We start from the raw sequence: 26650 nt of genomic DNA, 5'->3' as shown, positions 1-26650 counted from the left end.
AACGAACTGTGTTCGTGAGCAGCAAAGATGAGGGGACAGCCGGAAAGCGACGCAGCCTGGCCCAGGACAGGTACACACGTCTTTAAAGAAGTTCAGAATAGATGGTCCAGGGCCTGCCTGCCAGGTTATGGAGCACCAAGCCAGACCGGGCAGACATCTAGCAGGTCAGGAGGATATGGTCTCTGCCCCGAGAACCTAGGAGATGGAGCTCCAGAGACTTCATTATTGATGCTCTGGCTATCTCAACTGATTTATGGATTATCTGCTTCCCACTCAGCATTAGACGAGGACCCATGCAAACAAAGGTAATAAGCTGTGGTTCCTGCCCTAAGGCACTCCCAGCCCCATGGGGAGACAGCTCTGCACAGGTCTGACCACAGCTGTTCAGCTCCCTCATGGGCGCTTGTCACAGGTGAGCAGGGCCACGGAACAGAGGCCACACTGGATTGGGAATGCTTTCTTCCAGGCAGAGGGGATGGCGGGGAAGAAGGGGGCAGGCAGCATGCCGGCAGAGGACCTCGGTTGATATGGGCACCCACGCAAGCAGGAAGTGCACCATGGGTCTGCTGGGGATTAGTGGGTGCCTTGGCCGGGTCCCTGCAGAAGTGGTGTTTGTATGGTGCCTTGAGGGACAAGGGTGTTCCAGAGAAGGAAGGGTGGGAGCCAAGGTACAGACTGGGGACACATGGCCCAGAGGGCATTCTCTCACCTCTTATGTATTTAGCACCTGCTGTATGCAGCATCAGCAAGGACTGGGAATAAATGAGCAATGAGAAGAGTTTACAGGCCAGAGAAGAAACAGAAGCGTGTGCCATGACAGCTCTGCGTCCTGTGGATCACGCGGACAGGCTCCAGACAGGCTGCAGGTGGCACGGACACACAGTAGGCCCCCAACTGGTATTTATAGCACTGCCATTCCCACATAGAAGAACCTCGGTCTTCCTGATGGGCAGGGGGCTTTGCGGCAAATAGGGATGGGGCTGGGCCATGCAGATGGATGGATCTGCCAGGCAGCCTGGTGACCAGGGACCTGATGTTGACAGCAGGGGTGTGGAGGCAGAGCGAGTCATGTGTGCTCAGACCCAGAGGCCCAAGAGAACCAGCGTGTTCCAGAGACAGCAGCAGGCCCCCCGTGTTAGAGCAGAGACGGTGGCCAAAGGGTGTTGCAAGAGTCCCCATAGGGAAGCAGGCAGATCATGGAGGGCTTTGGGCACCATAGGAAAGGCGCTGGATTCCATCAGTAGGAGCCAGGCTGGGGACTGGCTCACCGTCCAGGTACTTGTCTGTCACCCTGGGCAGAGTGGAAGGTGCAGCAGAGGGGCTGGGGAAGGGCTTGGAAGCCAGCGTAGTCTTAGGACAGAGGACACAGAGAAGTGAGAACAGATTCCCATGAGATTGGGAAGCCAGGGTAAGCAGGACGCCACCCTCCACTTTTGTGGACCCAAGTGGGAGGCCCATTGGCCTCCAGGCCGCCTCTCTTTCCTTTGGTCCCCTTAACTCACCAGGCTGACCCCCCGCCAGTTTTTATAACTCTCTGATTATTGTTCCAGGTGTTTCTGCTCTGCTGTGTTAGGGGCTGCATGAGAGCAGCACCCCCCCCCACCCCCAGCACACACACACTGCCCTTGATAGTACATGCCTCCTAGAAACTGTGCCCAGGCTGATGCATGCATGGATGGATGATGGGTGTGCAGCCAGACAAGCAAACTCATGACAGTGACAGCTGTGACAAAGACAGAGTCGAGGGACTGGAGTGAAACCAAAAAGGGGACGGGGTGGGAAGGGGCCTGAGAAGAGGGGGTTCACATCCTTCAGCGACTAGTCAGGAAAACAAGCACTACGTGTGTTCTGGGCATAGAGGGTTCCATACAGGATCCAGAGGCTCACCAGCTTTGGAAGAAGATGTAGGAGGTCAGCACTACTGCTGGAGGTCAGAGGACAGCCTCGGAAGATCTCAACCTCAAGCAGGAGCTGTGGGGAAGCTTTGGAATTCTCGGGACTCTCCGAGAGACTCCACCGGGCCGTCTCCACCTCCGTGGGCCCAGTGGGTGGCGGTAGGAGCTGGCCAGGAGCTGCTGCAGGTCCCCTACCCCCCCATACCCCCACCACAGGAGCTCTGCCTCTTCTCTGCTCTTGCAAATGCCACGTGGTTCCCCTGGTCAGTACACGGTAGCCTGGAACTCTTCTGGAAGGGGCTCAGGTCTCGGAATCAGGCAGGGCTGTGACTTGCCTGTGCTCTCTTAGGGTAATTGCAGTCAAATCTGTCTTCATCAGACTGAGGGTCTTCTTACTTGTGCGAACCAAATAAGACTTGACCAGACTGCCCAGTGTCTCGGTCCCAGGGACGCCTCAGCCAGTTGGCCACCACCAGAGATGCCTACCACCTCTTTGTGGCTGGCTCCCCTGGGCTCTGTGGTCAAAGACACTGCCTGGACCCCTCCCGTGGGCTCAGGGAGCCCATCTCCGTGGTGGCACCTCCCACAGGCCTGGCCTGCGAAAAATAGCCACCCCAGATGTTCCCAGGTGCTGGCATCCCCTCACCGCAGTGACTTGGGGACAGACTGCCAGGGACGGGTGAGCAGGCCATGCATCCTCCGTCCAGACCCTGGGTCCCTTTCTCTGCAGCACACCCTGTGCCGATGCAGCATGACAGCCTCCACCAGCTGTCCCAGCTGACTGGCGATCAGCACCCTCCCCTCCCCAGGTCCCATTCCTCCCTTCCTGGCATGTCCCCACTTCACCCTGCAGTTCTGTGTGTGTCCCCTCCAGTGGCCGGTGGTAGTCTCATCTCCCAAGGGGCAAGGGCCATTGTGGGTCTGGAAGCAACCAGAAGTGGGGGGGGTCTTGATGTGACTCAGTGTTCCCCGGAAGGGGCCTGTCTCAGGGTCTTCAGGCAGCAGGAGGCTGACCTCCTCTCAAGGCTGTGCCATTAGGAGGGCGCTGGTGGCTTAGGTGCCACAGGGAGGGGCTGGTCCTGCCTCTGGGCCTTATAGATGTAGGCAAGTGGGGGTCTCTGGGGGTAGGGCTGTGGCTTGGTCCCTTGAGGGTCTGGTGCACTGCAGGCCCTCGGCAAATAGTTGCTCCTTGACTGAAGGAAGTGCCGTTTGTTTACTGGGTCAGCCGGAGGGGTTTTGTGAGAGGAGAGAGAGGTGGGGGCAGTAGGGGCAGATGGCCAATGAAGGCTGGTGGCTCTTGGACCCTCGTGTGAGGGGGATCTTGGTTCCCAGTGAAGCGTTGCTGTGAGGTTGGTCTGCGTAGGTTCTGGGAGCCTCGATCGTGGGTACATAAGGCAGGGCTGAGCACAGAGGGCAGGCCTGGCCTCCCTTCCATGGGAATTCCTAGGCCTCCCACTGGTGTTGGCAAGGAGGTGGGCTGGAGGGGCAGACCTGAGGGAGGGAGGGAGGTCAGCCAGGACACCTCTGAAGTTGCCCAGGGGCGAGGTAGCAAGGGCTCAGAGAGGTGTGGGAAGGGAGGGGCTGCTCGGGACCAGGGGTCCCGGGGGCCCTCCACCCACTCCTCGATGCCGTCTCCCCCTCTGGTGAGTGCCGGGCTGGCACAGTGTGTGTCCTGAAAGCCTCCAGCAGCCCTGAGCGCCGACGACTGTGTATTCCGCCCCAGGCAGAAGCCCCACGCCAGGGCCATGGCCACTGAAGGACCATGCTATGGGCCTCTCTCGTGGGCAGAAGCGGTGCCAGAAAGCTCTTCAGCCCCAGGTGGTCTTGATGTGGCCCTCCTCAGACACTGCGAGCCTGCTGGATCCTCCCTGATCGCAGACACCCAGAGGGCACCCGCCCATGTCCATCCCACACGTCCAGAGACTCAGGAGGGATCCCAGGGGGGAAGTGGGCACAAAGCCAGGCACGGCCCTTTCCCCACTGCTGTGTGTGTGTGTGTGTGTGTGTGTGTGTGTGTGTGTGAGTGAAGTGATAGTCCTGGGAAGAATCCTGTCACGGGCAGCCTCTCCTTCATGGACTGAAAGGCAGCCAGGGGCCAATTTGTGTTTCCTTTCCTCTTGGGAGCAGAGCTCTCCCTCTGCTCTCCGCGGAAGGGCCATCTCGCTAGGCCTGGCTCCCGGAAGAGCTGCCTCCCGCCTGAGGGATGGGGGCAGCTGGAGGCCAGCTTCGAGCAGCTGATAGTGATCCCGCGTGGCAGGCTGATCGATGGCAGGATCTTTGGGCTCCACTTCCCCGGGCTGAATGGCACATCGTCAATAGCAGCCGGTTAACCAAGTCCTTGGTCACCAGCTGGTCTCGTCAGCACCTCAGCCCCAGCCACGGTTAAAACAAAACCCTCTCCTGAACAGCTAGATTGGACCTGACGAAGATGAATGTCTAATTCACTTGGAATCTCCTTACTGCTGCCTGTAATAAAAAGCCTGCTCCATATATTCACCCCCTGCCGATGTTTCTCTGAAATTAAATATCAGGAGGACATATAATAGCCCAATTCCACACCAGGCCAATATTATCAGATTGATGTCAGCGGTGATAATGGAAGAAGGATAAGTTGATGAGATTTCATTTATTAAATAAGAGTACACAGAGGCTTGGGACTGCGCATGTGAGGACACTGCATGCGCTCAGGCCTAAGAGCCTGCTGGGTTTGTTCATGGGACCTTCCCTGCCAGCTTCCAGGTGGAGGTGACTCTGCTCAGGTCACCCACGAAGGGAGATGCTGGCCCCGCCCTGCCTGAAGCTGGCTTCTCTGGTGGGGCTATTCCTTTCCTTTCCTCTCCTCTCCTCTCCTCTCCTCTCCTCTCCTCTCCTCTCCTCTCCTCTCCTCTCCTCTCCTCTCCTCTCCTCTCCTCTCCTCTCCTCCTCCCCTCCCCTCCCCTCCCCTCCCCTCCCCTCCCCTCCCCTCCTCTCCTCTCCTCTCCTCTCTCCTTGCCACCTTTCCAGTTGACTCTGCTCTTTGTCATCAGCTTTGTGGAGCCTCACATTCGTCATCCCCCCCTTCTTCTTCCTGTGGGCGTGGCATGCCTCGTAGCCCTCCCCCCTTGCCAGCCCTCCCCCACTCCCTGCTTTGAGCCGCCAGCTTCCGGCTCCATTCCACAACCCTGCCATCCCTGTAGTTTGGGGCAAGTGTCTGGTGTTTCATTTTGGACACTTGGTTGTTTCTTCTTTGGGAAGTTTTGGGAATTTTCCACAGGCAGAATAGAGCTAAAATGAACACAGCTGTGGAGCCAAACACCCCAGGCTCTTGCCCTGGCTCCCTCTCACCACTGTGTGACCTTGGGCAAATCACCTCACCTCCCTGGTCCCATCTATGGAATGGGACAGCAACGCCCAGCTCGCAGGTTTGTGGTGGCTTTGCTTAGGACCTGGCACGTGGTGGGCTCTGGCAGGTATTGGTTTCAGAATGATGGTTTCAGAATGACCAGGACCGCAGGCCTGCCCAGATGTCATCTCAGAGGAAGCTGAATTTTCCACCTGTGCTGTTTACTGAGCTAGAAACCTACCCTTTGTCACCGCTGTCCCTACCTGCTACCTCCCCCCCCCCCCCCCAAATAGCCTGATCCTCCACCCAGGAGCATGGGGAAGAGCTCTGCAGACCTGGTCATGAATTACGGCCTCTCTACTTGTCAATTAGATGAAGCAAGGCAGAGGAGCCCGGTTCTCTGACTGGAGGTGACCTCACAGGGTGAGAGGCACTGTGCGGACCGGAGAGCCTGGCACTTGGTAGATACTCATCAGAGTGGGCTGCTGTGGTCCAGGAGCCGTCTGTTGCAGAGGAGCTCACGTTGCTCTTGGTTAGAAGGTAACTAGCGATTCACCTGCCTCCCACCAACTGCCCCTGCCGTTCGGCACTCCCAGCTCTGCCTCCAGAGACTAGGTCAGACCCTTTCCTGCAGGACTGACAGCGTGCATTTCCTGGAGCTGCTGTGACAAAGAACCCAAATTGGGAGTCTTTAAACAGGACCAGCTTTTGTGCCTGTCTCGAGGCTTCTGGCACCGCCAGCAGGCCTTGGAGCTCCTTGGCTTGTAGGCACATCACTCCAGTCTGTGCCTCTGTCGTCACATGGCCTTCTTTCTCCCTGTGTGTCTGTGTCTCTCTTTATGGGGACACCAGCCATATGGATTAGGGGTCCTCCCTAGATCCCAGAATGACCGCATCCTAACTAACTATATCTGCCACAACACTGTTGCCAATTAATGTTGCATTCTGAGGTTCCTTCTGAGAAGGACGTGACTTCTGGCAGGAGGCCCTCCAATCCACTGGCCCACACGTGTGTACACAGAGTTCTCAGGAGCCCGTGACCCCACATTCCATCCACATTGTCTTCTCTAGACAGCATCCTGGTCTGCAAGTGACAGACACTCAATCCTAGCTAACCTAAGCCAAAGCTTGTGCTACAGGAAAGCTAAAACCAATCCCTCGCTGTGAATCGAGAAATTCAGATGACGTGAGGGTCTGTTTCCCCCGGGCCATGGCCATGGCCATCCATGGCTGTTGGAGGCCCAGGGCTTTTTTTCTCCCTGCAGAGGCACAGTTTCAGCCCTAGACCTTTCACTCAGCCTTGTTCCATGAGGCTGAGGGGCTTGTGCTTGCCCAGGCTCAATCCTGTGCCCAAACCCCACCTCCCTGGCCAGCGAGGGCCTGGACTGAAGTGGAGGGTGCTAGAAGCTGCAGTGGTGCATCGCTTCATCCGTGTCATCTGAGGTGGCATCTGGGCAGGCCCCGTCATAGCTCTGGACCTGCCTTGGGGTCTCCAGCCCCTGTGTGGAGACAGACAGGTAGACGTGTCAGAATCCAGTGGGGATATCGAGGAAGTTCCTGAAGACAGGGAAGGCCACTAAAGGTTTGCCCCGTGGATGGGGGGAACAAGACCAGAGAGAAGGAACAGGCACAGACAGGAGCCACGAGGTCCCCAAGCCATGTTCTGGGTACTTCCAACTGGTTCCCCTGTGTCTTGGGGGAAACGAGAGCAAGGCCGAGAGGCTGAGGTCTGAGACTGATACCCGCATTCAGCTTGTGAGGTGCTGGGGACACAGCCTGCCTTCTTAGGGCGTTCAGGCTAGTGGCATGGTAATATCAACTGCACGGCTTAACACGGATGACAGATGGCGGTACCAGGGCACATGGGGGTTGCGCAAGGACCACGGGAACACAGTGAGCCAGCGGGCCTAGAGTAAGGCTCAAACCCGATTGCTGCTCCTGCTTATTACACGTGAAGCATGAGCAAGCTGCTGGGTCTCTCTGCGCCGCTGTTTCTTCATTTAAGATAAAGTAAGTAAACAGGCGCCTGGGGGGCTCAGTCGGTTGAGCGTCCGAATTCAGCTCAGGTCATGATCTCACAGTTCGTGGGTCCGAGCCCCCGCATCGGGCTCTGTGCTGACAGCTCAGAGCCTGGAGCCTGCTTCCGATTCTGTGTCTCCCGCTCTCTCTGCCCCTCCCCCGCTCGTGCTCTGTCTCTCTTTCTCTCTCTCAAAAGTAAATAAACATTTAACAAAAATTAAAAAAATAAGTAACGTTCCCACCTTATAAGTTTCTTCTGGTGATTAAATGAAATAATGATTAGCACAGATTCCTTTCTGGTAATCACCCAAGAAATGGGTTTTTAAACTGGCTTGGCGTTTTAGAAATCTGGGCTGCTTTGTGTTCTAGAAAAATCACCAATTGCAGTAGAGAAGATGGGCCAGAGGTAAGGAGGAGTTTAAGTAGCTGTTTAAATAATGATGGGGACTTGGGACTGGATGAGGAGCTTCTGGGAGATAAAGCCTAGGGCAGCTTGGCGTGGTGGGGAGGTGGGAGTGAGCTCTGGCAGGGGTGACTTTCCTTTCCTGGGCGTCCAGCTAGTCTCGTCAGTGCTGATGCCGTCTCCCAAGGTAAGCGTGCAGGAGGAGGAGGGCGCAGGAGCAAGCAGCAGGCCCGCTTGGGCCCTGTGACCTGCTGAGCTCTGGCGTGGAGCGTGGCCTGTGAGCCGAGTGCTGTGGGGAGAGCAGGGGTCACGGGTGGAGCTTCCAGGGAGCAGAGGGAGAGGGCCTCAGGGAATGAACAGTGTTGCTGGCCGTAGCCGGGCTATCGTGACCACCCTGAGTAAGACGAGCCTGATGAGGCTGACCTGGGGGCCAGGGGTGAGGGGTAGGAGGGGGAGTCCTGGGCAGTGCTTCTTGGAAAGGAGGGTGGGCTGAGAGGGACATAAGGGGCATAGGTGGTTTGGGTCTGAAATGGTGTTCAACTTCTTAGAAAAATGAGTGTATTGGTGGACAGAGTGGAATAGTGAAGGTATAAGGGAGAAAGGCCAGTAGGAGAGGCCGCTCAGGCACTGGGGTTGAGCAGGAATTGCTGATGGAGGGCCCTGTGGAAAGGTGTGTGAAGCTGGCAGTGCCCTTGGGGCACTGATGGACTATGTGACTCGAGGGGGTGGCATGGGGGAGGGAAGCCGGTGAGGCAAAGAAGAGGCTGTGGGAGCTCAGGGAGACCCTCTAGAAGGATCATGATGGCCAACGAGAAGGCCTACGGGAGTCTGTTATGGGCACCGCTCAGAATTGGAGCAGGGGAGGGGTGGGGGAGGCAGGAGATGGGCAGGCAGGTAGGGCTTCTGTAAACAGGAGCCAGAGGCCCAATGCCACATCTGAGGGGAATGAAAAACCTCTGACCGTGGAGGGTGGTTGGGGGCAGGGAGAGCAGCAAGTGGCATCTAGATGTGCCCAGGTAAGAGTAGGTTAGGTCACCAGAAGTGGGAGAATGGGTTTCTGAGCCCTTTGGGATGGCGAATGGAGGCATCTTCGGTTTTCAGTTTGAATGGAGAAAGGCAGGGCTGGTTTACTTAGAGGCAAAAGGGATACATTAAGGAATGAAGGTGGGAAGAGATATTTACAACAAGGGTGAAGGTGGGGGAAACATCTAGAAAGAAAGCAGGGGAGAAGTCTCAAACGAAGGCAGGGAGACATCTAGAATGAAAGTGGGAGAGATATCTAGAGTGAAGGTGGGAGGAATATCTAGAATGAGAGTAGGAGGAGATCAGTAGAGTGAAGGGAGATATTTGGAAAGACGGGGGGAGACATCTAGAATGGAGGCAGGAGGAAACATCTAGAACGAATCCAGGTTTTCCACCAAGGTGGGTGCCCGGAGGGATAGCCACTCACCAAGGCAGGAAACCAGGGAAGGGGAGTGTGTTCCTTGGTGCTAGATGGTGAATCCCATCAAGGAAATGGCGAGTCAGGGCAACCTGGGATGCCTGCAGCGAAGGCTCCAGGGGCCTGTTGGATTCAGAAGTCTTGAGCTCTTAGGGAAAACTGTGGAATAGACCTGGGGATTGGCAGTGGGTGGAGGAGAAGTTCCGGGTTTGGTAGGGGTGATTGATGGGCTAGCTCGCAGGTTTGCAGGGCAGAGGTTAAGGAGTAAGGAACCTGTGTGCCCAGAGTGGGAAGGGAGGGGAGCAGGCGGCCCAGAGGTAGAGGGTTCCCAGTGTGTGGTGCCCGGTGGTGAGAGCCGCTCTGCTTCTCAGAGAGCTGGGCAGCGGTGGGGAGCACACAAGGGCCTTGTGGGCCTGACCGTGGTGCCATGGGATGGGAGGGGGGCAGAGCGTGTTCTTATTCCTGGCTAATACTTTGCCTTTTTCTAACGTTCTTTTTCACTGCTCTTACGGAAACATGTTATTACCATCAAGGAGGTAGAACTCTGGTTCGTGGGCGGCATGGGGGGCGGGGGCTGCCTGATCCTGAATGCCCAGAGGTCATCGTGGCATTGTTGGCCTTTCTGAGGTCCTCACTCCCAGACATCTGTGTGGTGCCCCTGGTGATTGGTTGGTTCCACGGGCCTGTTGTCCAAGTGAACAGGGCAGGTCTTAGAGTCCATTGGTCTCTGCCTCCTGCTCATTGTGCACCCTGCCTGTGGCCATTGCTCCAGCCCTCAGGGCAGGGAGGGTGTGGAAGCCCTTTGTGCAGAGGAAGCAACATTCAGCCTGTTTCCTCAGTGTTCGGGACACTGGGGTTGAGGACTGACCCCCACGTGCTGAGTCTCGAGCAGGTCTGCACAGTGGGGGGCCCTCTTCCCCATCTGACCCCTGACCACACAGTGGGAAATGGTACAGCCAGAGCCTGGCCCCAGGTTTGGGGCAAAAGCTGTGTTTTCCCCACTGGTCTATAGGTGCCACGCTCATGGGTCTGCTGGATCCTTGGAGAAGATGCACTGTGATTGGTACCTCAAGATTCCTGGGGAGGGGCGCCTGGGTGGCTCAGCTGGTTAAGCATCTGACTCTTGATTTTGGCTTAGGTCATGATCTCACAGTTGTGGAGCCTGCTTAAGGTTTTCTCTCTCCCTCTCCTTTTCCCCTTCCCCTGCTTGAGAGCACGGTCTCTTGCTCTCTCTCAAAAAACAAAAACAAAAAAAAAGAAGAAGAAAGAAAAGAGAAGAGAAGAAAAGAAAAAGATTGCTGGGGAAATAGGCACCAGCAAGACCTGGACAAGATCTGAGCAAGGTCTGGAAGACACTAGAGCTTAGGTTACAGGGAGAGGGACATGTTCAGACAAGGCCCCACCTTCGAGCCGACATCTAGAGTCCCAGCCCCAAAGCCTCCTGTCTTCACTCTTTACCAAGTGCCACCAGTAACACTGGCCTCTCTTCCTCAGCTCTCCTCCCTCCCCAGCCTTACCCCTGCCCCACTGACAGCCAGGCTGCTGGTGAGAGCGGCCCTTCACGACACACACTGTCATGCACATGCCTGTCGAGCCTTCGTTAGCCCAGGGCGGGCAGTGTTCCAGTTTACAGCTGAGGACAGTAAGGTCCAGAGAGGAGAGCTGCCTTCCTTAGCAATGCACTCTTAGCCTTCTGCCCTGGGTGACGTTAACCCCTTCAAAGCCACGTGGACCATTAGATCTAAATGTGCAAAGGGCATATTTGTGGCAGTGAACACCTCTTAGGGCAGCTGGACTTCTCTCAATCCCTGGAAAGTTGTGGATACATTTTTTATGCATTCAAAAAGCAGCTGTTTATAAGCCTGAATGTTTCTTAGCCTCTGTGCTGATTTGTATGCAGTGTAAATAGGGTTGGTGTGGCCCAGGGCAGGGTGGGGCTGTGCTTGGATAGAACGCAGCGGATTTCATGAATGGTCGGACCCCAGGCCCTGCCCCACCTTGCTTCAGAGAGAGCCTTTTATTTGGAGAGCTGTGCTCTCCCTGTCTGCCTTCCCATTCAGAGCCATTTTGTAGGCAAACGGGTGAAATTTCTTCCAGTTGACATTTGCCTGCTATCCTGTCTCCTCATATTGTTCCTGATAAGTCCCAGAGGAGAGAAGCCTCTGCAGTTGCAGAGGTGATCCTGGTTTCGAGGGAATGGATTTCTCTGTGGCCCACTTTCTCCTGAACTTGAAGCCTACTGGGGGGTTCTGTGATGTTTGCCCTCAAAATGCACGGGGGCCTCCATCCAGGGATCTGAAACCGAAGGAAGCGGGGGCAGAAGGAGAGGGACAAGATAGGAGACAACCGCTCTACCCTTTTACAGCCTGCAGAGTGAAAGCCAGTGTCCCTGTGGCAGATCTGGAGAGGGTGAGGCCTCATGGGGTCGGTGCTGTGGCTCCAGGACAGCTCGGCCCAACCAGCCGGCCCGGGTGGCTCTGACCCCACCTGTCTTGTTTCCCTGTAGACCTGGAGGCCTCATACAGCCTTACAGCTACACCTCTGCCTCTACTCAGCTCGGTGCTTCCCCCAACTACAGATGCCCCCCGAGTACCTGCCGGCCGGCTGGGCTGCAGCTGGGAGCAGGCACTCATGGGCTCACGTGATGGGGAGTACTGCCTCAGAGGGTCCAAAAGTGGGTACAATAAAGCCTGTGCCTTTGGGAGCTACAGCAACAGAGACACCAGGAAGGAGCCACAAAAAAGATGTGGTCTCATGGGCTTCACCCTGCCAAGGGCAGGTCTGGAATGGGGAAGGAATAAGCTGTGTTCCCCCAGGACGGAGAACAAGAGAGTAAAACAAAGAAGGGAAGATAGTTGAGATGGAGGGCACAAAGCAAAGCTCTGTGTGTTCCCGGCATCCTAAGGGAGAACATCAGAACAATTGGGAGTGAAGCAATTAGCATAGTTGTAGAGAGAATTTGCCCAAGATGAAATGTCCAGCAAAAGGCTGAGAATCCATTTTATTTTTTTAATATATATTTTTTAAATTTTTTTGTGGGGGGGGGGGGGAGAGAGAGAGAGACAGATCATGAGTGGGGGAGGGGCAGAAAGAGGTGGAGACACAGAATCCAAAGCAGGCTCCAGGCTCTGAGCTGTCAGCACAGAGCCTGACACGGGGCTCGAACCCACGGACCGTGAGATCATGACCTGAGCCGAATTGGGACGCTCAACCGACTGAGCCACCCAGGCGCCCCTGAAAATCCATTTTAAGAGGCCCACAATGTCAAAGAGTTTTAAATACAAGCATGGAGAGACCTTCGGCAAGAATTGGGAAGAGGCAGGTGCCCCACCTGTGCCCCAGTTGTGGGCGGTGGCGGACAGAATCCAGTGGCAGGGGTCCCAGGGTTCCGAGAGGAAAGAGCTGAATCCTAGGAGCCCATCTTCCTGCCCTGTGTGACGATGGGAGGCTAGTGCTGAGACGAGACCCCATGTGTCCTCAGTAGGAAATCCCTAAGATCTCGCCCATGCCATGGACACGAACCGGGGCGGTGATATCAAGGACTGGAATGGAATGGCGGTAGAGGGCCGGCCTCGGGTCTATGCCTGCATCCTCAGAACCCAATGGAACTGCACATTGTTGGGGCAGAGCCAGGCCAGTGCGGCCTCCTGAGCTGTCCCCTCTGCTCTCCGCCCCCCCCACCCCCACCCCAGGAACGGGCGGGCTGCTTCTTCCATCATATAATCACATCACAGCAGGCCTGAGGATGATAGCCAACACACGGGGACGGTGCAGGGGAAGGCAGGGGCACCCAGCCCCGGCGTGGCATCGTTGGTGGCACAGCGGTAGCGAAAGTGCCACCTCCGGGCTGGTAAAGTGAGACTGTTCAATACTGGGTGTCTGACCTGCTAAGCCACTGAGCATTCATTCCACTGCTTGCTGTTCTTTACCGACGAACTCGGTTTGTTTGAGTTCTCTTAAAATAATAATGGTGCTGCCCCGTTCCATACCCACTGCATGGCTGGATTTCTAAAATATCGAGACACCGGGCCGGGAGAATTATTAACCTGCAAGTCTCCCTGCCGGGTGATGGGGGCAGAGCTGTGTCAAGCGCCAGAGTGATCCTCTCACTGCTGAGAGCCTTGAAGAGGGGCTTTCTGCATTTTTACAACTCCCGTCAAGTGCCCTGACCACAGGTGGTGTTTATGCCGAAAGGCCACGTCAGGTGCCTTCTACGGTTCCTTCTATGGCAGCAAAGGTTCCGGCGTGGACCTGGCCTGAAAACCATCTGTGAAAACAGTGCAGCCAAACCCTCGTAAATATCTGCCCCCCTTCCCACTTCTCAGCGGGTGACCTTGGGCAGGTTACTTCATCCTCTGTACCTCGGTTTCCTGACTTGTAGCAGGAGGTGAGAGATCACAGCACGTACTGCACAGAGGTGTTACAAGGATGAGTAGGGTGGTGCCTGGCGTGCAGCGTGAGTGTGTGTGTGCACGTGAGTGAGACCTTGCCTGCGCATGTTCCTGCCGGAGAGAGACGGAGGGGAGAGGGGGCGATAGAAGGCGTCGGGAAGGAGACAGACTGGTCAGAGCGGCCCAGGGATGCCACCGATCCACTTCAGCACAATCTCTATTTCCTTTGGGTTTCGTTTCATGTTTGAGAAAAGAAAACAGACTCGTTTTTTGATAGGTTCTGAACCTTCTCTGATAAAGAAAGAAAAAAGAAGAAAGTGTCCCCCCAAACGCTGCAGAGGTTATCTCCAGGAAGTGAGGTTCTAAAAATGTTATGTATGTTTTTAGACACTTCTGTGGTTTTTCCTGTTCTCTTCGTTGTGCATATATTAGTTCTGAGATCAGATTAACCACCTCTGTATGAGAAAGCTGCAGTGTGTGCAATGGCACAGTCACAGTCAGGTGTGCCCGTTAGGCAGGAAGAGCCCTACGAGGCAGCAAGTGGGGGTGGGCACGGGGGTCTTCCAGCCGGCCACCTCGGCCCCTCTCCTGCGGGGCTGGAGCCCTTGTGGAGCCCGCAGCCCTAGCCCGGTCCCCTCGGCGTCTGCCGCTGTGGACAGCCCTTGACCCCCTGTGTTCTTGGTTCTCTCTGAGGAGTAACCCGATGCTGATGGCTGCCAGGTGCCCAGCCGGTGGTGCTGAGTGAGGGAGTGGATCCCCTCTGTGCCCACTGGGGCCGAACCCCAGGCCCAGCTGCTCTCTGTCCCTGCAGGCCCCGCCGGACAGAGCCTGTGTGCTCAGGGCTGCAGGCCCAGATTCTCCGCTGCTACCGTGACCACCTACAAGAAGTACTCCTGTGCTCGGACCTGGTCAAGGCTTACCAGCACTGCGTGAGCGCTGCTCACAAGGTAAGGCCTCACCCTGCACCTGGCCTGGGCTGCTGGGCGCACGGGAGCCGGGTGCCGACGCCGGACTCTCTAGGCCCGTCTTTGCGAAGTCAGACATGCCGACCTCGAGGCCTCTGCCTTGTGCACAGGGACGGAGTCAGGAACTTTGATTTCCTCTGCCACTTCCTGGTTCGGACGTTATGTCTAGCTGATCCCATGACTGCCCTCGGATAGCCGGGTTAGGAAAAGAGGGCCCAGGGGCCCTGGACCCCACCAGGCTAGGTCTGGGAGTGGCTCTGAGTAAGCTCTGGGTCCGGGAGCGGGTCTGGGAGCAGCTCTGGGTCCCACCACCTAGTAAAGGGTATGCCTGTGCCACCCACTTCTTACCTTTGAGCAGTTGGAAGTAGGAGCTCACGGGAAGGGCCCATGGTGCAGGGTCAGGGTCACGGAAAGGGCAGGGGCAGTCCTGGGAAGGAGAAGAGCCTCTGGGTTCAGGGAGGTAGAAAAGTAGGTGCAGCCTGCCCGACAGGATGAGGGAGCGAAGGGTACCTCTTGGCCCACCCTTCTGTGCGGGTCTGAAGGGGCAGGCTAGCACCCAGCGTCTGGTGAGTGGGAGGGGGTCACGGTGGTCCCAGGTTTTCTACACCCCCCAGCCCTCCTGCAGGGCAGTGGTGAGGTGTCCTGGATGTGTGAGGATGGCAGTGGGCCTCCCCTGAGAGCTGGCCCCAAGGTCTTGCCCTCTTTCCCTAACCCTCCCAGCCAGCTCCCAACCCTGTCCTCCCACCTCCCCCCATTGCCGTTCCTCTTCTAGACAATTCCATCGCCCTTCCCAAGCCCAGCAGTAACTGCCCCAGGCTGGACCCAGGCCCTCTCTGGTGTTCACTTAGGGGCGCCTGACTTGGACCTCCCCAGAGGGCCGGAATGTTTGCTAGACGGGCTGTAGGATGGGGCTTTCTTCCTGTGGAAGAGCCCCTTGTGCCCGGTAGGAGACAAACTGCTGTGGGTACTGGTGGCGGGAAGGCTGAGGCCGGAGGTCCGGTCTGGCTAGGTCCGGCGGAGTGTCTCTCCTGCTCAAAAGCGCGGCCTCGCCAGAGCCCTCCTCACTCTTCTGTCAGCTCGGGCCCCGTGCGGCGCAGTGTGCGCGTCTGGGCTCTGAGGCCCAGCCGCAGCGCCCGCTGCCCAGAGTGGGCTCTGGGACAGCCCGGGGCCCAGCAGCAGCTCCGCGCGGCACCAGGCGTGAAGCCTGCTCGGGAGATCACATTTCCTCCCCGCCGTAGAGCATGCAAAGCTGTTTGCTCAATTTCAAGTTGAGCAGCAAAGACCCTGCCGGCGGTCCCTGCAGCGCAGAGCGGAGCCGGGCCAGTGGCCCTGCACCACGAAATGTGGGCCACGGGAACAGGTGACCCTCTTGGGCCCCTTCACTTCTACCAAGGTGTTTGTGAAGGCGAGCACGAGAACCCTTGCCCAGGTGGGATCGGAGGACCATGGCACGGGCTTGCACACCGTGCACCTAACTTTCTACTGAGGGAGAGGCCTAGGGTCCTGCTGTGGCCTCCTTGATTCCCCGCAGAGCCCTCTGGCCGCCCCCCCCCGCCCCCCGACTACCCTCCATCTTTCCCTTCGGGCCCCACGGCCACAGAATTTTCCGCCCCGCCCCCAGCAGAATGTATCTTTAACAAACACATCTCACCAATATATCTTCATTGCACTGAGGCAAAAATGTGATTACGAAGGAAGACAGATTGCATTTATCTCCAGTGTGTTCTCTGTAGCTCTAGCACGCCTGAGAGAGGCTCTGGGGCACTGCCAGGCCTGGCTCCCTCCTCCCCGGCCCCCACCCCCTGGCGTTATTAAAGCCTAAATTGGAGCCCAGGCAACTGGCAGCAGCGGAGGCCAGCCCTGCTCCGACTGCGTGGCATGTGCAGCGTTCCTTTGGGAGAAGCATGTTCCACCAACTCCTGAGGCCCTCGGTGCCCACAGCGTACCCTGTTGCTGCCCTCTGCCCACCTCTGCCCACCTCTGCCTCAGAAGGCTCCTGGTGGAGCCGGGATGGGGCCGGGGGGATCTCTGATAGCGATTTGCTTCTCGAAATACCAGCTGGCAGGAGCCCTCATCTCTGGCAGTCAGGGAGTGGGTATCAGAGGCCCACCACCAGGAGGTGCCTCCCCAGAGCTCCTGCCGGCACCTGCGTGGTCCCTTCCAAGCCCGGGGATGTGTGCGTGTGTGTGGATGTGGACAGCACCTTGGAGGCAGGTTTCAGCAAGACGCAGCCTGATGGTGAAGGCTCTCATACAGCAGAGCCTGCTCTCTGACCGGTTTCACTTAGAAAACTCAGAGTGGTTAGGTAAGAAGGCAGGGGAGACCTTGGCAGGGTGAAGCAGCCTTGGGCTGGGGCCTGCCTGCCTGTCTGTAAGGGCGGTCAGATGAGCACAGGCTCCTTGTTAATGGGCCACCGGAGGCATGTGCTGAGTGGGCATGGAGACGAAGAGGCACAGTCCCAGGTTGCAGGGACCAGCTGGGGGGCACCCTTTCCATCGAACAGTCACACTCATGGGGCATCCCGAGGGCCGGGGGCCCTCTTAGAGCCGAGGCTCTGGGGATGAGCGGGGTTCCCAAAAGAGAGGGCCATGACTGAACTGTGACCTGTTCTCCTTTACAGGGTTGAGGAGCAGGCCTCCATCCTGGCCCTGGCGGTGACTTGGAGCTCTGAAGAAGGAAGCAGTGATGGGACCACAGTCCGCAGACCCCTGGGCCACAGCCATTTTCTCCTGGGTGCCTATGGATGTCTCTCTGCTTGGGGCTGCCGTGTGTTTGGGAAGTAGAGGATGTGCTACTGTCCGAAAACAAATAAAGCAAATGTCTTTGTTTTCAGTCATTCTCTCGGCTGGCACACAGCTGCTGCTGCCTCCTCTCTGTCCATACCTGTGCTGGACCACAGCGATGCAGGCTGAATGAAACAGGCTGTTCCCCCTTGGGGAGCACCCAGCCTAGCAGGGGAGACAGATGTGGAAGCCCCCAATTATGCTGCAGCAGCAAAAGGCCGCCCAGAAGCAGGTAGGAGATGAAATGGGGGGAATGCAGTTCTTTCTGGGGACGGAGTGGAGAGAGCAGGCCAGCTTCCTGACAGAGGCTCTGTCTGAACTCCAATGTAGAAGCTGAATGGATGACCGCTGGGCAAGCCAGAGGCTGGGTGAGTGGGACCCCAGATGCAGGGCTCAGGGAGCCCAGAGCTGGGCTTTGCAGAAAGCAGATCGGGGGCTGGGTGGTATAGGGGGATGCCAGGCCACGACGTTAGGGCTGAGTGACACCTCCGTGGCTCTCGGGGGAGGGTGGGCTCAAGTGGGGCAGGACTGAGTGCCAAGGAGAGCCCTGCAGGCACTTGAGGGCATGATAAGTGGGAGGCTGGTGGGCCAGGTCGGGGGACAGACCGAGGCGAGGCTTAGCAGCCGAGGTTAGCGTGCCTCTGGATTTGAGTGGTATAGGGGAGAATCAAGGATGATTTCTAGACCTCTGGCTTGGGTGCTGGTGATTCTGGGGGCTGCAGTGAAGGACACAGGGATTGAGAAGTGCAGAGGACAACGATGTTTGGGACGTGCTCTGCTTAGTTGGGGTCCACACACTGGTCTGCCGGTCCTTGGCTTCTGGAGGGATCCCAGCTGAGGTGTCTTGACCACACCTGGGCTGCACCGAGCCTGGCCCAGGGCTGTGTGAGGGACGCAGCAGGAGCCTGAGATGGGGCTTCTGATTCACCAGCTGCTCTTGCTGGTGACCTTGGATTTCCTGCGAAAGTTCCTTTGGAGAGCCCCTCGCCATCTGGAGCTGAGAGCCTGCATCTCGACTCCGGCTTTGCAGCCCAGGCATCTCTGCTCATCCCCGAACTCTCACACACAAAGCTCAAGTGGGGGTTGAGGCTCGGCAGTGTCCAGCTGTCCGGGCAGGTAGCACAAGGCAGCTTTATTCGGCCAAGCTACATATTGGCTGAGAGGAAAAGAGCTTTGGGAGATGCCCTGTCTCCATGTTCTGGGTCAGCTTGCCAAAACACACAAGGAGGCATTCGGGGTGCATGCGGAGGTGAGCAGCCCTGGTGGGTGGCAGGGTGCCCTGGCCTGAGCCTCCTCCCGGCCTCCCCCAGCAGCCCAAGAAGCCACTGGCCCTTTGTCAGGCCAGCACGGTGGGGTCACAGGTCACCTGGATTATTGAGCTTAAGCAAAATCGGAGCCATCCTTCAGCTGGAAGTTGCTGAGGCCCTTTCAGGACTCCCTCAGAAGCCTCTGGTGTCCAGGGCTTTGTCCCACTTCCCAATCTGCCAGGAATCTCTCTCAGACTCTACTTTTCTACCCAAGAGTCCGTCGAGGGCAGCTGTGTGTACGCCTCTCCATCTGGGCGTGTATGTGCGTACATAGGTGCCTTTGTGTGTGCACATGTGGATGCGTATATATATATATATAGATACCTTTGTGTGTGTGTACCTATGCATCTCTGCATGTGTATAGAGGGTGCTTTTTTGTGTGTGCACATGCGTGTGCATAGGTCTGTGGACATCTGCCCATCTGTGTATGTGTGTCCACGGGTGCCTTTGGGTCTGTGCACACGTATGTGCGTGCACCCATCTGTACGTATGAACTGTGTTTGTGCAGGCAGCCAGCCACGCTCACCACCTGCTAATGCTCCCAGGCTCTCTCCTCCTGGATCTCAGCCCATTTTCCTGATTCCCCTCAATTCAGAACCAGCCTTCCCCCTTCCAATCTCCACCTCTTTCCTACTACTGGGGGGGGGGGGGGGGGGGGTGGTAATTGCTCAGAGCCATTGTCTCATTGTATTGGAACGTGGAGGGGAGGCGTGTGTGCTCAAGGTGCAGGCTCCGTGCGCCTGTGTGTATGCATTTATTGCATTTCTGTGTCACCTTTGTGGACCTCCAGTCCCTCCACGTGGCCATATGTGGTAGGAAGTCTGGCTTGAGAGAGCATTCATGGGTGAGGGGTGTGTCCAACATCGTGTGCACCTGGAGGCAGACATTCCTGGGCTCAGGTTCCCAGCCACATGACTGTTGAAAGGGAGTGTTGATACCCATCCTACCTGGTTGCTAGGGGATTAAATCCGATGTTGGCTGTGACATCCAGGGTCCAACCAGGAAACCCGAAAGCACTCACGGTTATTTTTTTATATTTTTTTTTAGTGTCTATTTATTATTGAGAGACACAGAGAGACAGAGCATGAGCATGGGAGGAGCAGAGAGAGAGGGGGAGACGTAGAACCCGAAGCAGGCTCCAGGCTCCGAGCTGTCAGCCCAGAGCCCGAAGTGGGGCTGAAACTCACGAACCGTGAGATCATGACCTGAGCCGAAGTCAGACGCTCGACCGACCGAGCCACCCAGGTGCCCCAGCACTCACGATTATTTTTAAACACAGGGGACCGAATATAGGGAATTAACTCCGAAGACGGAGGAGCCAAAACCCAAATGGATGGCCTGACAGCCCAGAAATTAGCGACGGTGGGAAACTTGCATCACCCTGGGGCTGCAGGCACAGATGGAAGAGGCAGGGCCCCCCAGTGGAAGCTGATACCATGGGGGCTCTACTCAGTAGAGCTGGAGCCACTGAGGGGACACAGCTGCTGTGAGAAGTACCCACTTGTGGCCGAGAAGGTAGAGGTGCCCAGGCCTCTCCCCTCCTGCCATCCTCAGCCTCGGGCGTGCCTCCCATTAGCTGAACCCAGCCAGAGCCAGAGGGCAAGGCCACCTGCTACAAGGAGCAGATCTGAGGCGCAGGCACACAGGAAGGACTTCAGCAGGACTGGGAGGTGCCAAGCAAGCATGTGGGCCTTTGTGCTTGTGCCTGTGCTTGGGTGGGTGTGAGAAGTGGGTGCAAACAGGCGTGTGCACACCCCTGTGTGCATTTCTAGCTTGTGTTGGCACATGATGGACAGCTTCCAGAGTAGTCCCATCAGACATCCACCACGTGCTGGGTCCTCTCCCACTCCCTTTGTAAATGCTAACTCATTTAGAGTCCCAGAGCTCTGTGGGGGGTAGGGCCATTACTGTCCCTGCTTTCCAGGGGTGGAAACCATGGCACAGACGGTGTGAGTAACTTGCTCAAGATTGCACACAGCTGACACTACCTTTTTCTGGAGCCGGGGTCCTGGCTGTCTAGAGGCTTGACTCTACCCACTCCAGGGACCCAGCTGGGGGGGGGGGGGGGGCAGTCCTGCACCTTTCCCCTCATCCCTCACCCCCAGATGGAGAGTGTGGACCCTGGCAAAAGAAACGGCTAGAGTTCCTTCCTGCCAGCATCATTACTGACCTGGAGAGGCCCAGCAATGCCGAGACAGGGTCTGAGCTGGTATCACCGCCAAGGTTCCCGTGAGCCCTGGGGCAGGATCTCTTGTGAGGTGCTGGTTCACACACCTGCCTGCCTCGCCACGTACCAACACCTTATCCACCCGTGAGCGGGTACAGGTATGGCTGCAGACCTCCCAAGTCATTCTAGGTGGCTGAGCTGGGGGTGAGAGCAGGGCATGGAGGAAGAGTCCAACGTGCACTGGACACGGGAAGGGCAGAGTGTCACAGCAGATGGAGAGAGCGCCCGCCCTGAGGCCACTGTGGGAGGAGGCGAATCACATGACCTCTCAGAGGGACACGTTTTTAAGTGTGCAAACCCACACGCACACACATACACCCAAAAACAACACCCCCTCCCACCACACACACACACACACACACACACACACACACACACCACACACACAATCCACCCATGTGTTGTTTACAAAAGACCTCACCTTAATAATAAGGGCACAGGCTGGTTGAAAATAGAGGCATCGAGACTGATGGACCAGCAAACTCTGAGGAGGCTGGAGTGGTTATGTTACTGTCAGGCAAGGTAGACCTCCGGACACGGAGTGTCTGAGCAGCAGAGGTGGACAGTTTGAACCCGAACAGGGGCAGCATGTAGGAAGACTTAGAAACCCCAGATGTGCGTGCACCTGACCCAGGCAAGACAGGTGAGGCGAGAGCGACAGGACAGAAAGGGAACTAGCCAAATCCGCAGTCTTTCCTGACGACTGGGAGCGTGCACACATCAATGGCTCCCAGGATGAGTTGCCAGGAAACCAGCACGTAAGCAGGCACTGTGTCCCGGGGTGTTCGTCCTGGCCTTTGCACCGTCTCTGGAGCTCCTAGTCTGCAGTGTAATGGGGAGCCAGACAGCCCCAGCACCCGCCCCAAGCCCGGGGGCAGCAGCTCCTAAGCCGCTAGCCCTCTGTTTCCTCATCTGTAAAAGGGAGACGGTCATAGATGCCACCCCCTGCAGGGATTGGGGTGACAGGTGTCCCATGCTTGGTGCTCTATAAATGTGAAGGCAGAGGACCCACCACCCACATCCCCTTTAGGGCCAGCCGTCGGCAGCTAGCCCTCGCCCCCGAGGCCTCTCCCCCTGGGAAGTGCCTTTGCTGGGGAGCTGCCTCACCAAAGTCACACCCCAGCAGGCCAGGACTCACATCCGATTGCTGCTTGATGGGGTGGGGTGTAGAGGCCCAGCTCCCATGCCCCAAGTTAGAGCAACCTGGAAGAGTGTTCTGACTCCAGAGCTGGGCCTGGCCTCTGCCTCCTCCCCTTACCCACTAGTGCTGACCCCAAGGACACTCCCGCATAAATGTCCTGCAACCTCACCTCTACCCCAGAATGGCTTCTAGGGAAACCCAAGGAACCAATAACATTATTGTATCCTACACAGTACCTGGCCCATGCCCCCCTGGGCTTATCATCTAGCAGGAGGAGTTAGCAGGAATTGTGTCGTGTATAGAGTCCGGTAAGAGTTGTGTCATAATCACAAATGACATTGGAGGTCACTTGTGCTGAGGCCTCTAGGGAGAGGCCCCGGGAGCTCGGGGCCCAGGGTGCTCCGGCTGTGGGGTCAGGGAGGGCTTCTCTGAGGAGGTGAAGCTTAAGTCATAGTGAGAGGGCTGAACCAGAGTTGGCCAGGTGAAGCGATGACTTTGTTTACTGTAGTGTTTATAGCAATGACAAAATCCTGGAAACCACCTAGATGTCCAATAACAGGGGGTATGTGCATTAAGTAAAAGGTGGTATATCCATAAGATAGCTCTGTAGCTGGTGATAGTGGGGGTGTAGAGTATAGCCATCAGCACGGAGCAGTATGAACCCATTTGGGGATGAAAAAAATACCATCTATACACATGTAAAAAATATACACACACTCACAAAAAGAAAAGGACAGAAGGGTTATACACCGAAATGTTAGTGCTTTTTTCTGGGGGGGATCAGGATCATGGATATGTATTGTTTTGTTTATTAATAATCGACTTTGTTTTCTGTTGTTCCAAACTGACCTGAACATTTCCTTTCAGTAGTCCCCAGGCTCGAAGCTTTCCTGAATGCATGTGGCGGTGTGGCCCCCCACAGCCTGGGCCCTCCGGTCAGGGCGGCGCACGGCTGTCTCTTCCCGTGGGCTTTCGGGCCCAGTGGTTGACCCCTTGGCGAAGCCCGGTTCTCCTTGAATAAAGTGCTTTCCTTGCCTGCCAAGCAGGGGCAGGGATGGGGGTTGAAGCCTGCCAAAAAGGAGAATTCCTGAGTGGGGCAGGGTAGGGCCCACAGTGTGCTGGGACGGACACCCCCGGGAGCCCGTGGGGGATCACAGCAGGAGGAGTCTCCCTTAGTTATTTATACTTCGCACAGCCAGTGTTGGCATTGAATGCCTACTGTGTGCATTTGGCATTCTGGACGCAGGAGACGTAGCAGTGAGGGGGAGGGGTTTGAAACCCTGTCCCCCAAGAGCTTAGAGATCTGTGGGTGATGGGGGGACAGAGAAAATAAAATCAATGATTGCATGTTATGCAATGGAGAAAAGGTAGGGGGGTTGGGAGTCCCGGGAGCGGGTGCCCTCCTGTTTCCTGTGAGGACAGGACACACCTGTGTCCCCACTCCCTGGGGCTTCCCACACCCAGACAGGGCACCTGCCTGCATCTCCCCAGCCCAGGAACGGCCACCTCCAGGCTGCTCTTAAGGAAAAACACTTCCAGTCCATACCTGATAACCTGCCTCATTAAATTTAATGGGCCGGTTATTCCCATTAAATAAACATCACCTAATTATGAAAAACATATTTGCTGAAATTCGACTATGGAACAGATAAACCAATTACATGGTTATTCAGGCTCAAAACACACTCAATAATGAAGTGGGGTGCAGACCACAGCAGGGAGGGCCAGGGGAGCACCTGGAATTCAGAGCCCCCCCCCCACCCCTCCCCACTTCCGTTCCAAGCTTGGTGGGGCCTCAAGAATGTTGGTGTCCCTGGGAGCCGCGGGCTGGGCAGCCTGGAATCCAGACTGGGGTGTCTCAGTTAGGACCCCTTTCACACAAGTGACAGAACCCTAGCTCAAACGGGTTTAAACAAGAAGAGTATGTTGATCCATATGATTGAGAAAGTGTAGAAGGAAGCTTCAGGCATGGCTGGATCCGAGAGCTTAAACCTAGTGACTAGGACCTGGTCTGTCTCCTTCCACTTCTTACTATTCTCCTCCATGTCGCCTTCCTTCCTGGGCTTCACGATTTGCCCCAGCGAGTCTTGCCTTGTAAAGAGAGAACCTCTTTCCCTCCGGTTCCAGCTTAGGGTTTATGGGCAGATAATAAATTGCTCCAGAGCCGACAGAGTAGTATCAGGAATCTCTCAGGAGAGGCCAATACACACAGGAAAAACTGCCCCCCATCCCGATGACTCATCAGGGAAATGCAAGGCAAAACCACAAAGAAACACCTCTGCACACCCGTCTCGTGGTTGAAGTTACAAGGACAGACAATACCAGGTGTTGGTGAGCACAAGCAACCGCTGGGACCCACATGCACTGCTGCCAGGCGTGTAGAGTATTTAAACCACTTTGGAAAATGGTATGGCAGTTTCTCATAAAGTTAAACATCCACCTACACTGTGATGCAGCAAGTTTACTCCTGGGTCGGTATGCAGGAGAATGAATATGTATGTGGTCTAAATGGTACATGGAGGAATGTTCAGATGGCTTTATTTCATAGCAGCCGAGTTAAAACAGTCCAAATGTCCACGGGCAGTAGAACGGGCCGGTTGTAGTTTACTCGTGCAACAAGATACTGGCCCCCAATTGAAAAGAACAAACCAGAGCTCCCTGTAAGGACGGGGATGAGTTTCACAGACGTGTCATGGAGTGAGGAGCTGGGCAGAGAGGAGTGGACCCTGGTATTAGCTCCCGAGCAAATTGCCACCAACCCAGCAGCTTGCAGCTGGCTGCAGATACTACCTCACTCCTGGGGCAGGAGCCCTGGCAGAGCTGAGCTGCTCCCTGCTTGGTGGGGGGGGCGGGGGGTCTCCTGAGGCTGCCATCAAGGAGGGCTCAGGCTGGGTTCCTTGCAAGCTCACCTGGCCGTTGGCGGAACTCATTCCCTTGTGGCTGGAGTCTGGAGGCCACCGGCCGTCCCCTAGCATGTGACTGTCACAGGCCCTCTGTCAACAGAGGTCTCACTTATCAAAGCCAGCAAGGGAGTCACATATGCGACCTGATGGGATCACAAAAGAGAGAGCCCTTCACCTTTGCTGGACCCTATCCATCAGAAGCAGGTCACGTACTTAAGGGGAAAGAATATACAGAAGAGTGACTCCTTGCGGGGCACCCCAGGATGTGCGTGCCTCAGTACTAGATGATTCCATTTATATGAAGTTCAGGAGGGAGAGGAAGGTATCTCCAGATAGCCCTTGAGGAATAAGTTCCAAAAATCTGTTAGTAAGAGGACAGGAAAAAAAAGAAAAACAAGGACGGTTCAGAGCAGGGTGTGTAGTTTGTATCTCTTGAGAAAACAGGGTGGCAAGAATATCCACGGGTGTTTGCATTCTCTGGTAACAGTGTAAGACATTCTCTGCCAGGACGCAGGGAAACTGGTAACAGTTTTTCTCCCAGAGCCGGCAGCTGGGGCCCTCAAGAAGGAGACTGACTTTCATCATGTATCCTTCTGTGCACTTCTCGGATTTTCAATGTTTAATGAAATAATACTTTTTAATTATTAAAGAAAAAAAAGGCAAAGAGGCCAGACCTTGTGAAGGTAAAGGCTGCCGGAGGCATTAACAGCTGCTGCACGTTGCCCCCATCCAGCCCCCACCCTACCCCCTCCCTCCCCTGCTTGCAGTGTGTAGTGATGAGTGAGGGGCCGGTCATGTGACCCCAGTAGGTCCAGGAAGCTGCTGGGCCATCTTGGCCAACAGGTTGGGAGAGCATACCTGAGAATGCACACAGAGGAGGGCAGAGCCAAGAAACAGATGCCTGATGATGTTGGGCCTCTGGATGCAGCCATGCCTGAAGCTAGACCTTCATGGACCTTTCAGAGAAACAAGTCAGTGAACGTCCCTTTGGATGAAGCAAAGCTAGATTTTTGTCAAGTCTGATTCTATCCATTGTTTATGTCTGGTGACATCCAGTGCTGACGTTCGGGGCTTACAAGCCCAGGCCAGTGGGTGGTGGTTGCTTCAAGGTGGCCTTCCCAGAAGGGGAGGAGCCTGTGCTGGGGCTAGCCGGGTAGGCTCAGCAGGGTGACCTCATGGGGACAGAAGGAATAAGCATCATGTGCAAAGCTCATGGTAAGCTAGGGAAATCACAGAGATTCCCTATGACAAAGCATAGAGTGACAGGAAGAGAGAGGATGGAGGGGGCAAGCTGTGTGGCCAGGGCTGCTGCAGAGGCCTAGTGTGCAGGGGTCAAAAGCAGTGACTGCAGCAGGCTCAGCCTTTCTCCTGGGGTACATCACTTTCCTGTGCCTCAGTTTCCTCATCTGCAAAAAAGGGGCAGACACAGCCCCTCCCTGCCTAGTGGTGTTAAGGATTGAACAAGGTGTCTCAGGGAGAGCTTTCTTCCTGGGGATGCCTGTATGCTTTCTCTGATCCTCACAGTGGCCCTGGGAGCCACTGCCATTTGCCCCCCAGACCCACAAAAAGCACTGAGGGGGTAGACATGTGATGGGAACAGAGCCCTGGCATGGGGAGGGGGCCGGGACTCTCTGTTTGCCTCCAAAGCTTGCACTCTTTTGGATGGAGCCCCCCAGCTGTGAAGGGGCCATCCCCCCCCCCCACCTCCCTGAGGGGAGGGTTTTCCCAAGAGGGGTATCTCAGAGGGTTAGCCCGAACTCCGCGCCCTGAATTCCAACTCCCATTCCAGTTACATCTCCACCCCCTGCTATGACCCTGACCACATCCACGGGGCAGACAGTATACAGCCACAG

At 56.2% G+C, this 26650-nt stretch overlaps 1 protein-coding gene across 2 annotated transcripts in view; it reads left to right on the top strand.

Annotated features, from left to right (window-relative positions):
* CHCHD6 (coiled-coil-helix-coiled-coil-helix domain containing 6) overlaps positions 1 to 17272 on the top strand; it is a 250621-nt gene extending 233349 nt beyond the window's left edge. For both annotated transcript variants that reach the window (XM_043588297.1, XM_043588298.1), the window contains exons 7-8: positions 14283 to 14418; positions 17057 to 17272. In XM_043588297.1, coding sequence (XP_043444232.1) covers positions 14283 to 14418; positions 17057 to 17062 — 142 coding nt within the window. In that variant the 3' untranslated portion in view covers positions 17063 to 17272. The remainder of the gene's footprint in view (positions 1 to 14282; positions 14419 to 17056) is intronic.
* Positions 17273 to 26650: the final 9378 nt, after the last annotated feature.

This window comes from Prionailurus bengalensis, chromosome A2 (genome assembly GCF_016509475.1).
Source record: "Prionailurus bengalensis isolate Pbe53 chromosome A2, Fcat_Pben_1.1_paternal_pri, whole genome shotgun sequence".
Taxonomy (NCBI): domain Eukaryota; kingdom Metazoa; phylum Chordata; class Mammalia; order Carnivora; family Felidae; genus Prionailurus; species Prionailurus bengalensis.
The sequence above is the reverse complement of the archived record's forward strand: the minus strand, read 5'-3'. Positions and strand labels throughout refer to the sequence as shown.